Source organism: Leptodactylus fuscus, chromosome 1, assembly GCF_031893055.1.
Source record: "Leptodactylus fuscus isolate aLepFus1 chromosome 1, aLepFus1.hap2, whole genome shotgun sequence".
Lineage (NCBI taxonomy): Eukaryota > Metazoa > Chordata > Amphibia > Anura > Leptodactylidae > Leptodactylus > Leptodactylus fuscus.
This window is the reverse complement of record NC_134265.1, coordinates 56,720,518-56,731,839: the sequence shown is the minus strand read 5'-3', so window position 1 is coordinate 56,731,839 and position 11,322 is coordinate 56,720,518. Positions and strand designations below refer to the sequence as shown.

The 11,322-nt window shown below is 42.7% G+C and overlaps 2 protein-coding genes and 1 non-coding gene across 3 annotated transcripts in view; 2 read left to right on the top strand and 1 right to left on the bottom strand.

The window, feature by feature from the left end:
* Nucleotides 1-1,197, bottom strand: part of RAD17 (RAD17 checkpoint clamp loader component) — a 31,103-nt gene extending 29,906 nt beyond the window's left edge. Inside the window, exon 1 of the mRNA XM_075270969.1 lies at nucleotides 1,126-1,197. The gene's annotated coding sequence lies outside the window, so the exon portion shown is untranslated. The remainder of the gene's footprint in view (nucleotides 1-1,125) is intronic.
* Nucleotides 1,198-1,455: 258 nt separating this feature from the next.
* Nucleotides 1,456-8,200, top strand: AK6 (adenylate kinase 6). The gene is made up of 5 exons (XM_075270980.1): nucleotides 1,456-1,544; nucleotides 3,901-3,993; nucleotides 6,317-6,375; nucleotides 7,089-7,234; nucleotides 7,830-8,200. The coding sequence occupies exons 1-5, from the start codon at nucleotides 1,517-1,519 to the stop codon at nucleotides 8,017-8,019; spliced, it is 516 nt and encodes a 171-aa protein (XP_075127081.1). The 5' UTR covers nucleotides 1,456-1,516; the 3' UTR covers nucleotides 8,020-8,200.
* LOC142190962 (small nucleolar RNA SNORA54) lies at nucleotides 4,857-4,989 on the top strand. Its single transcript, XR_012714599.1, has one exon. It is a non-coding gene; the product is annotated as a small nucleolar RNA SNORA54 (small nucleolar RNA).
* Nucleotides 8,201-11,322: the final 3,122 nt, after the last annotated feature.

Genomic DNA, 11,322 nt, shown 5'->3' with positions numbered 1-11,322 from the left:
AATGAGCACTGCAGAGATTACCCCATAAACGTGTTTGGTAGAATCCTACAATACTCAATACAGGTGCAATTAAAGGGGTTTTCCCATCTCACTGTTTCAGCAGTTTGCATGTTGTCTCTTCTTCTCACTTCCTGTATTTCTCTCCCCTCCTTGCTGAACGGACACTATGAGGTATCATGACACTTATGCAGATCAGATAATATACAGATGCTTGTAGAGAACAGACCGGTGTTATTTGTGTATTTACATCTGAGATAACAGACTCCGCATTATCAGCAAGCTGCAATTAGCTGAACTGATTGTGCTGCTGGTAGAGCAGTAAGGGTATGTTCACACAGATTTTTTTGCAGGCTGATTTTGAAGCGGAATTCTTCTGCAAAAATCACTCCAACTGACTTCAATGGGAGCCGCTAACTAGTAGTGAAAAAAAGAAGCAACATCACTTGTCCTATCTCACAGGTTATAGCAACGCTTTGTAAACAACGGGAGGAATGAATTCACATAGCAGGCAAACAAAGCAGCATTTCTAAAGAAATACATTTAGGAATATCCCTTTAAAAGTACAATGGGTGAACACTGCAGTTGTGTCACATGTAAACAGCCCTAATATGGGGGTCCTGGAAGACACACCACCGCCAAACTAACACTGATGTCCTTTATCATCCCAAGATAACCAAGATGCTCTCTGGTCAACAAATCAATATTGCTGGAATATGTCATGCCTGATACTATACACTTTGCCATAGGGGGACGTTCACACATCGCAACTGAGAACTGCTCTGTGCCAACTTGCAATAAAGCTGCGTACAGTTCTAAAGCACATTGCAGTGTGAATGGGGTCTGATACATTTCCAGCAAAGAAACCTAATAACGCGTCCCAGGACAGCAGGCAAACATTGCAGGCGACTATTTGTGCAGCTCCATCCAGCACCATGGAGATGGTTTTACCTCAGTTACAAGTGCTGGAATCCCCAATAACCAGACTGGAGCTTCAGCCTTGCGTGTCAGTGCTGGGACTTGCAGGCGCACTACATGGAGCAGCAGCTGTTACATCCTCCAGACACAGCGCCCCCTACTGGTGACACAGGCCGCACAGCCACGGACAGGAGCTCCCGTGTAACTCACCGTCCTAACAACACAACAACGCTACCACTTCTCTGCAGTTGTTCCTCACACGACAGGCGCAGGACGGCGACGTCACCGTCGCAAAATGACGTATCCGGCAAGTTGAAAGATGCCACCGACGACTTGGTGTGGTGAAGCCTGCGCCGCCATCTTTGTTGTGGTAACAGATTTTATTACCAATTCAGTACTAGCGCGTGATACTTATACATAACATGGTACGGTAATTATATGTGCGTTTCTATTTAATTTCTAGCGTTTTATTTTATAATACAAAAAAACGGATATGCGAGTCTGGACTATGACGTCATGTTGCCCCGCCTCCCGTGTGAGAGCTCTATGGTGTGCGAGTTACAACGTGTGACCCCAGTACTGCACGTGATCGTGTGTGACCATGAGGCGCCCGAATATTCTGCTGACGGGTGAGTGCTGCCCATCTACGGTACGGGGGGCCATACCATTGGGTAGACTATATTCATATACTGTCCTATTACTTACATACTGCCCGCAGGAGGGTAAATTATACCCATATACTGCCCTATTACCTACATATATCCTGGAGGAGAGTAGATTATACTCACATACAGCCCACCGGAGAGTAGAGTGTACCCACATACAGCCCACCGGAGAGTAGAGTGTCCCCACATACAGCCCACCGGAGAGTAGATTATACCCACATACAGCCCACTGAAGAGTAGAGTGTACCTACATACTGCCAGCCGGAGAGTAGAGTGCACCCACATACTGCCTGCCAGAGAGTAGAGTGTACCCACATACTGCCAGCCGGAGAGTAGAGTGTACCAACATACAGCCCGCCCGAAAAGTAGAGTGCACCCACATACTGCCAGCCGGAGAGTAGAGTGCACCCACATACAGCCCACCGAAGAGTAGAGTGCACCTACATACTGCCAGCAGGAGAGTAGCGTGTACCCACATACAGCCCGCCGGAGAGTAGAGTGCACCCACATACAGCCTGCAGGAGAGTAGAGTGTACCCACATACAGCCCGCCGGAGAGTAGAGTGTACCTACATACAGCCCTCTGGAGAGTAGAGTGTACCCACATACAGCCCGCCGGAGAGTAGAGTGCACCCACATACAGCCTGCAGGAGAGTAGAGTGTACCCACATACAGCCCGCCGGAGAGTAGAGTGTACCTACATACAGCCCGCCGGAGAGTAGAGTGCACCCACATACTGCCAGCCGGAGAGTAGAGTGTACCCATATACTGCCCTATTACCTACATATATCCTGCAGGAGAGTAGATTATACCCACATACAGCCCGTTGGAGAGTAGAGTGCACCCACATACTGCCAGCCGGAGAGTAAATTATACCCATATACTGCCCTATTACCTACATATATCCTGCAGGAGAGTAGATTATACTCACATACAGCCCGTTGGAGAGTAGAGTGTACCCACATACTGCCAGCCGGAGAGTAGAGTGTACCAACATACAGCCTGCCCGAAAAGTAGAGTGCACCCACATACAGCCCGCCGGAGAGTAGAGTGCACCCACATACAGCCCACCGAAGAGTAGAGTGCACCTACATACTGCCAGCAGGAGAGTAGCGTGTACCCACATACAGCCCGCCGGAGAGTAGAGTGCACCCACATACTGCCAGCCGGAGAGTAGAGTGTACCCATATACTGCCCTATTACCTACATATATCCTGCAGGAGAGTAGATTATACCCACATACAGCCCGTTGGAGAGTAGAGTGCACCCACATACTGCCAGCCGGAGAGTAAATTATACCCATATACTGCCCTATTACCTACATATATCCTGCAGGAGAGTAGATTATACTCACATACAGCCCGTTGGAGAGTAGAGTGTACCTACATACAGCCTGCCGGAGAGTAGATTATACCCACATACAGCCCGCCGGAGAGTAGAGTGCACCCACATACAGCCTGCAGGAGAGTAGCGTGTACCCACATACAGCCCGCCATAGAGTGCACCCACATACTGCCTGCCGGAGAGTAGCGTGTACCCACATACAGCCCGCCAGAGAGTAGCGTGTACCCACATACAGCCCGCCGGAGAGTAGCGTGTACCCTCATACAGCCCGCCGGAGAGTAGCGTGTACCCTCATACAGCCCGCCGGAGAGTAGCGTGTACCCACATACAGCCCGCCGGAGAGTAGCGTGTACCCACATACAGCCCGCAGGAGAGTAGCGTGTACCCACATACAGCCCACAGGAGAGTAGCGTGTACCCACATACAGCCCGCAGGAGAGTAGCGTGTACCCACATACAGCCCGCAGGAGAGTAGCGTGTACCCACATACAGCCCGCAGGAGAGTAGCGTGTACCCACATACAGCCTGCAGGAGAGTAGCGTGTACATTGACATTGGATTATCTATTTTCACTGTCCCATCACTAGACAAAAAAGTAGTGCTTTTCATCCATGATTTTAAACATGCTCTGCAACGGACACAAATGTCAATTTATCCTAAAAAACAGCTGGTCTTTCAAGCAAATCTAACTGAACCCCAGACAGACCTTATTAAAGTCAATGGGATCAGTATTGCAAGGGATTGGTCTATGTGTCCAGTATATTTGTGACTATTGATGTCGACTGTGTCTAGGTCAGCCTTGTGTCCAGATAACTCTGCCATAGAGAGAACAGGGACATGTTTACAACTTGCAGTTCTGGACTTATGGACAATAACTTCACCTGAAGTTAATTAAATCTCTACAAATGTTACCTTATTGCTAAATGTTGCATTCTACACATTCAGGTAACATAACTAATTCTTCCATATTATTATTCAGGTACACCAGGGGTTGGTAAGACAACACTGGGCAAAGAGCTGGCAGAGAGAACTGGTCTCGAATATGTCAATGTTGGAGAACTGGCAAAGAGTGGTAAGTCATAGGACTCTGTGTATGGAGATGAATCATGTTACATGATTGCCGTCCTTAAGATGAACTATTAATATCAGATTGGTGGGGATCTGACACTTGTGAACAGGGCAAAGCTGCAATACCCTGCACAGCCAATACTGGGTTATAGTTAAAAAGCTGCTGAGGACTATAATTAAAATGCAGCTCCACCCAGGGGGGAAAACAATGGGAGAGGACAAGAAAATGCTAAAATACTAGTAAACTCCAGTGTATTGTGTCTGAGGATTATTAGGCCGGGGTTAGATGTTATCCTTTAATTATACAGAAATTATAACCAAAAAATATAAGACACCACTGATTCACAACAGAGAAGTGTATATACCAAAGGACAATTTTATTAGAGACACCCGCCCTTCCATTTTTTTTTTCTCCATAGTACGCTATATTTTATCTATATATCGCTTTATTTAGCATTGCAGACTGTTGCACTTTATATAGTGATCAGCTTACAGATCCACAGTCAGTCAAAAATGTAAAGCACGTTCAAAACCTAATGCTCAACCTTGGAATTTTGCCACAGGTTCTATGGCAAAAATCCATATGAATTTTTTTTTTTACGTGTATTTGCACTGTGTGTATGTGTCCTAATGTAATGAACACACACAGTACACATTGAATTGATGAAGATCAAGTAAGTTGTACTATTTTGTTATAAATGTGAATTTCATTCTGTACTTCTGGAAAAAAAATGTTTTGCCTTGTTTTAGCTATATTCTCCAAAAGCGGTTATAATCCCAATTCGTTTTGGTAACAATCAGCATGTATCTATGATGTCGACCTGCTGAGAATAAAAGTGAGGAGGCGATAGTAATACATTTGGTATTGTGCACTGTTCGTAATTGGTTTCCAGCTCTCCTCTGGTACCAGTTCCATTCCGGTGCTAGATCACACCTGGTTGGGGAGTGTATGTGGCAGATGTCAGGGTTCTGTCATTTTCCCCAGATATCAGGGACATTCATTGTAAAGTACATGTGATTAGGAGTGCAGCTCTGGAATATAACACACTATGTAACACTGCACATAAGTCTTTCACTCTATTTGTAAAAATATCTATCTATCTATCTATCTATCTATCTATCTATCTATCTATCTATCTATCTGTATCCTGTACATCTACTACACTATTCCATATGGGGTAAGAAAGGTATACTGTAGATTATCTGCCTGATTGATGTATGCTGAAAGAATACTCCTGGCACATTCCGATCCAGTGAGGGCCTGGTGATACATTCACTGTACAGGACAGGAGCTTGTCTCGCCTTTACATTGAACATAGAACCACATAAATGTGATGTGAACATGCCCTAATATACAGACACAAAAGATGTATGAGACATAAATAGCAATTATAGATAAAATTCTGAAGGTAAATATGTTTTAGTTTGATTTGTTTGTCCAGAATTTATAAATGCAAATACTTCTGGGGTATATACTGAATATTCCATATGCCGGACAGATGCCAAAAATGTGCTTGAGGCATATACTAGTCATATATATCACCCCATGCAATTTTTTATTTATTTTATTTTAACTGTACAGGACAGCGCAACCTGTTGCACTTTATACAGTGATCAGCTTGTGGATCCACATCAGTCAAAGCTGCAAGCGCGATCAAATCCTAATGGATCCTTGGATTTTTGCCACATGTTCTATGACAAAAATCTGTGTACATTTTTTTATGTGTATTTCCACTGTGTTTAGGAACACAAACTGCGTCAGTAAACAATGTTGGAGAGCGCACGGAGTTATAGAAGCTCAGACAAACCCTTGGGGTACACGCTACCATTATTTAATGTCCTTTTCTCTCATGCGTCACAGGATGAGAGCAACACATATATTATATGACGGATGCAGATGGAGCCCCTCCGTTGCTGTTCCATCTGCTTTCACCCCAAGGTAGAAAACAAGCTTTTTTCCAACACGGTCTTTTTTTTTTTTTTTTTTTTTACTTTTGTGAAGAAAATTCCTGCAAAGAGACTCCGCCTGTGTCCATTTCTATTGGCCTATTATGGATGAGAGCAATGGACATGAACAACAGTAGTGTGAAGATAGCCTTAGGGACAATGGCCGAGTTATGACCTATCACAGCTGTCACTCTGCCTCAGTACAGCACGTGCACTGCAATGTATTTACACATTTGCTTAACCTTTCATATAGAATATAAACTGTATCAATGTGTAAGAAGCAAACTAGTTCCCATAATGTGTTACATATTCTAGAAAAGGTGAAAATAAAACCAAAAAATATTGATCTGAGCAAAACGAAATTCCTGTATGTTTTCTAGGTAATCTGTATGAAGGTTTCGATGAAGAGTATGACTGTCCTGTTCTTGATGAAGACAGAGTAAGTTCTTCTATTTTGTTATAATTGTGAATTTCATTCTGTACTTCTAGAAAAATAATTTTTGCCCTGTTTCAGCTATATCCTCTAAAAACCATATTAATCCCAATTTATTTTAGTAACAATCAGCATGTACCTATATTATCGACCTGCGGAGAATAAAAGTGAGGAGGCGATAGTAATACATTTGGTATTGTGCACTGTTCGTAATTGGTTTCCAGCTCTCCTCTGGTACCAGTTCCATTCTGGTGCTAGATTACACCTGGTTGGGGAGTGCATGTGGCAGATGTCAGGGTTCTGTCATTTTCCCCAGATATCAGGGACATTCGTTGTAACGTACATGTGATTAGGAGTGCAGCTCTGGAGTATAACATACAATGTAACACTGCACATAAGTCATTCACTGTAAAGTGACTCAGTTTTTCACGTGAGCTTTAAATTGGTGTTTAGTAGTGGACAGATTGTGTTCTTTCTACATTGATAACCAATTCTGAAGGTAGGTCATCAATATCAGATGGGGGAGGGGCAGGTGCACTATTCTATGAACTGGCAGCTTTTATCCAGTTACAGCCATGAGTCTATAATGGATAGGTGCCGTGTAGTCCAGGACGTCAGCACTGCCTAAAATATACTAAAGTATGGGGTTTATTTAAAGGTACGTGTGATGAAATAACATAGGACTGGTGTATAACTGAGCTGCTTTTTGTTTCTTGCAGGTGATTGATGAGCTGGAGGACAGAATGAGTGATGGAGGGGTCATTGTAGACTATCACGGTTGTGACTTTTTTCCAGAGAGATGGTTCCACATAGTATTTGTTCTAAGAACAGACAACTCCTTATTATATGAAAGACTGGAGAGCAGGTAAATGCTGAAGTAAATAGAAACAAAATATTAAAGGGGTACTCTCAACTCAAACATCTATGAAATATCCTCTAATGGGGTCTCTTGTTTGCAAACTTGCTGTTTTCTTGTTAGCTAAGGGTCCCTCAAAGATCCAAACCTCCATTCTCACTATACAATTGATAAATAAGGATCAAGCAAAAACCTATAAACCTATAATATTGCTTGCCGTGAATAAGATGGCGTTAGGACATAAGATGGAATAAGATGGCGTTAGGACATAAGATGGAATAAGATGGCGTTAGGACATTCCTATTAAATTGGCTATATGCACATGTTACGGTATATTCACATCTGTTTCAGGGACTTCACAGGTTACATCATATGTGAAGGAAAGAACTGCAAGGCATGAAGCTCTTTTCTTCCCATCAAAATGAGACTCCACTGAGAATCCTGACATACCCCATTATACATATACATTATACATTGGGTGGTGTTGGCATGTGATGGGTCCGGCACCATATTTAAGTCTCTGCAATACATTCTTGCTCTCTGTTCTGTCCTATTGAATTCATCTTTATGAATTTCATTCCTAAATATGAACTTTTATTTTCAGGGGATATAAAGCGAAGAAGCTTCAAGACAACATCCAGTGTGAGATTTTCCAGACCATATACGAAGAGGCCGTAGAGTCGTATCGACAAGAAATAGTTCACCAGCTGCCCAGTAACAAACCAGAAGACCTGGAGCAAAACCTGGAACAGATTTCCCAGTGGATTCAGCAATGGATAAAAGATAACAACTGACTTGTGACACTGAACTGCTTTTCTCCTTTTGTGTGATTCCTGTTGCTTTAGAACATGCGCTGATGTGTGTTTTAGCAGTCACTGCTATAGCAGAAAACATATGAATTGGACCCAATGTACATACTGTAAATTGTTGTAATGATCACAGATATCTAAAGGTTATAGACTGAACCCCTTACTATAGACTTGTATAGTATTCCCTTTTATACATCGTATTCTGTGGCATAAAGAAATATTAACTTATATTTTAAGTTTTATAGTTGAAACGTCCTTATATAGGTAAATTGTGATAAGTGCATTGGTCATGAGAGACTTGCACTTTAAGGGTACGACCGCATGGGACTAATATACTGCGGATATTCTGCAGCAGGGAACCAGCAGCATCTTCCAAATGGTGCTTTAATGTGGAATTCATGGTATCAATGGTGAATGTGTTGTGCAGACTGTTTACTTTAGGCAAAGGGTGAATTCTACAGTGAAAACTTGCAACATATATTGAAGTGCTGTGTATTAAACCTCTGTACAGAAGACCTAGTTATGTGTGGTTTGCACTGCAAAATCTTGCACTGAATATGGATGAGATCTACTTTTCCAGTTCTGTAATGCTGTGGAATTGCTGCACCTACAGATACACAGCACATGCATCCTATGTGGATATAGATACTGTAGACTGACCATACAGTTCATGTATCAGTAGCAAAACTAATATCATTTCAATTCTGTAAAGGCAAATCCACAGGGTATGCATCCACTGTGGGTATACCCTAGAGCAGGGGTCAGCAACCTTCGGTACTCCAGCTGCTGTGAAACTACAACTCCCAGTATGCTCCACTCACTTCCATAGGAGTTCCAAGACCAGCAGAGAATGTATGCATACTGGGAGTTATAGTTTTATAACAGCTGGAGTTCCAAAGGTTGCTAACCTCTGCACTAGAGGACATTTATATAAAAGGAACCATTCAGTTTGTGAATCAATATACAGAGCAGTAGCAAAAGAGGCATCAATTCTTGGTGTCTAGCCAGGTGAAATAGAATGGGCTTAAAGAGGTTGTCTGAACAGAGCCTGAAAATTGTACAACATTAAAAAGAAAAAAAAATTGTAACTGTTCCTTTAAAGTACTCTATTCCAGCTTCAGCAGCCTGATCCCCGTCATTTCTAGGCCTTACCAGAGATGCTGACCTCAGCAGTCAGGTATAGTCTTTGTAGAGGTCACTGCTGAGGCAGCAGTCAAATGATCATGAATGGGACTTCATCATTGCCGGTCCTGGAGTAGGGGTCAAATTTTATATTTTGGGTTGTTGTTGAAGGCAGCACCTCCATTCATCCTTTATAGGATTGCTGGAGTACAGTTCTAGAATACCCCTAAGGTTCCTCTAAATGATGACTTAACTTTTTGCACCTTGAAAAATAATTACTATATCATACTGTAAAAGACCAATATTGATTTTTTTTTTTTTTTAAGCAAAAAGTATTTGGGAATTTTTAAGTCCTATCTGTCAAGAAAGAAATGCAAAAATGACTATAAATACAACAGAATTAAAAAAACAAAACGCGTGTGTGTGTTTAACTAGATAATACGCGCGTATCACATTGAAAGCAAAGGGGAAAAAGCTTCCCATTGATTTAAATGGGGAGCGCTCGTACGCTGGCTCCCATTCAAGTCAATGGGAGCTGATTTTTACGCGCTCATTCTGAACGTGTTTTATGTTCAGAATGAGCGGAACGTATACTCCGTGTGAAGGCTCCCTTACACGTCTACAATTGTCTAACAATGGTTAGAAGAGCGTGACTAAGACTTCCAAACATTTCCCTGGATCTCTAATTCGCTAGACTTGAACCCAATTAAACATTTGTGGGACCACCTTGATAGTCGTGTTGGCTCTATGGATTGTCACTAGAGATGAGCGAGTACTGTTCGGATCAGCTGATCCGAACAGCACGCTACATAGAAGTGAATGGATGCACCTGGTACTTCCGCTTTGACAGCAGCCGGCCGCTTAACCCCCCGCGTGCCGGCTACGTCCATTAATTTCTATGCGAGCATGCTGTTCGGATCGGTTGATCCCAACAGTACTCGCTCATCTCTAATTGTCACCCATCAGAGGCATAACTCCTGGGTCCCGGTGAAAAAAAACTTGTAATTCCTACTTTGTGTCATTTAGAATATTGCTATAGTTTATCTCTCAGAGAGACCTTTGGGGCCCCTTCAGAGCCTGAAGGCCCAGTAGCAACTGCTACCACTGTGCATTCTAAAGCTACTAAGAACTTTTCTCTGTGTTTTTAGGGCAGAAACCCAATGGACCCCATTATAGTCTATGGGGTCCATGGATAACTGTTTTTTAAGCAGACTAAGTTACCATTTTTCGGGTCCCCAAGCGGATCTGAAGAACGGGAACCCAAACGCTAATGTGAACCTAGCATACAACATAATTTTCTGTAGTAGAAAACCCTTTCCTGCATGACAGAGACTATACATGGTAACCACTTCTAACCACACTGGGACATTCATCAGTGTTTTCCACTGTAAATCTCTTTGGTTAAAATCACAAATATCAGGGGTGGTTTTTGTTTTGGCTGACCTGCAGATTTCTATACACCAAAGTTTGGCTATGCAGATTTTTTATTTTTTTTTTTTCACAACATGTGGGTAAGTTTTATTTAAAGGAATATTGCAAGACTATGATATTAAAAACCTGTCTTTAGGATAGTCACTAACATCAAATAAGTGGGGGTGTGACACGTGGCAACCAGCTGTTCAGATAAGTGTTGCAGGCTCGTCACTACTTACCTAGCACAGCGCCCTCCATTGTATATTGGCTGTGCTCGGTATTGCAGCTCAGGCTCAATCATTTGAATGAAATTGATCTGCAAACAAGTCATGCGATCAACGTGACCTCACATGGCCTGCGAGTACGACATTGCGTTCTCCTAATCTGTGGGGGGGATTCCCAGGCGTGAGACCACCACCAGTCTAATATTGATCACATATCCTTAGTATATGCTTTTGTGCATCTTCTACTCTTCATATTACCACTTAAAGAGGTGGGTTTAATACTCGGGTAAGCTGGGTGATAACCTTGAGGTGAGGGGCAGATTGTCAGACAGACTTCTGAAGGGCAGTACAGCTATTTATGCACGACTTGGAGGTGTCTTTCAATAATACCATATTATGTTATTATTTCCCCTTTGCCCCTTGCATTGAATTGGATATTACTAAAGATCACGATCAGCTTTCTCTATCATGGATGTAAAGTACGGTCTGGCCTGTAAACTACTCCTGCTGTAATACGAGTGTGGAGCGC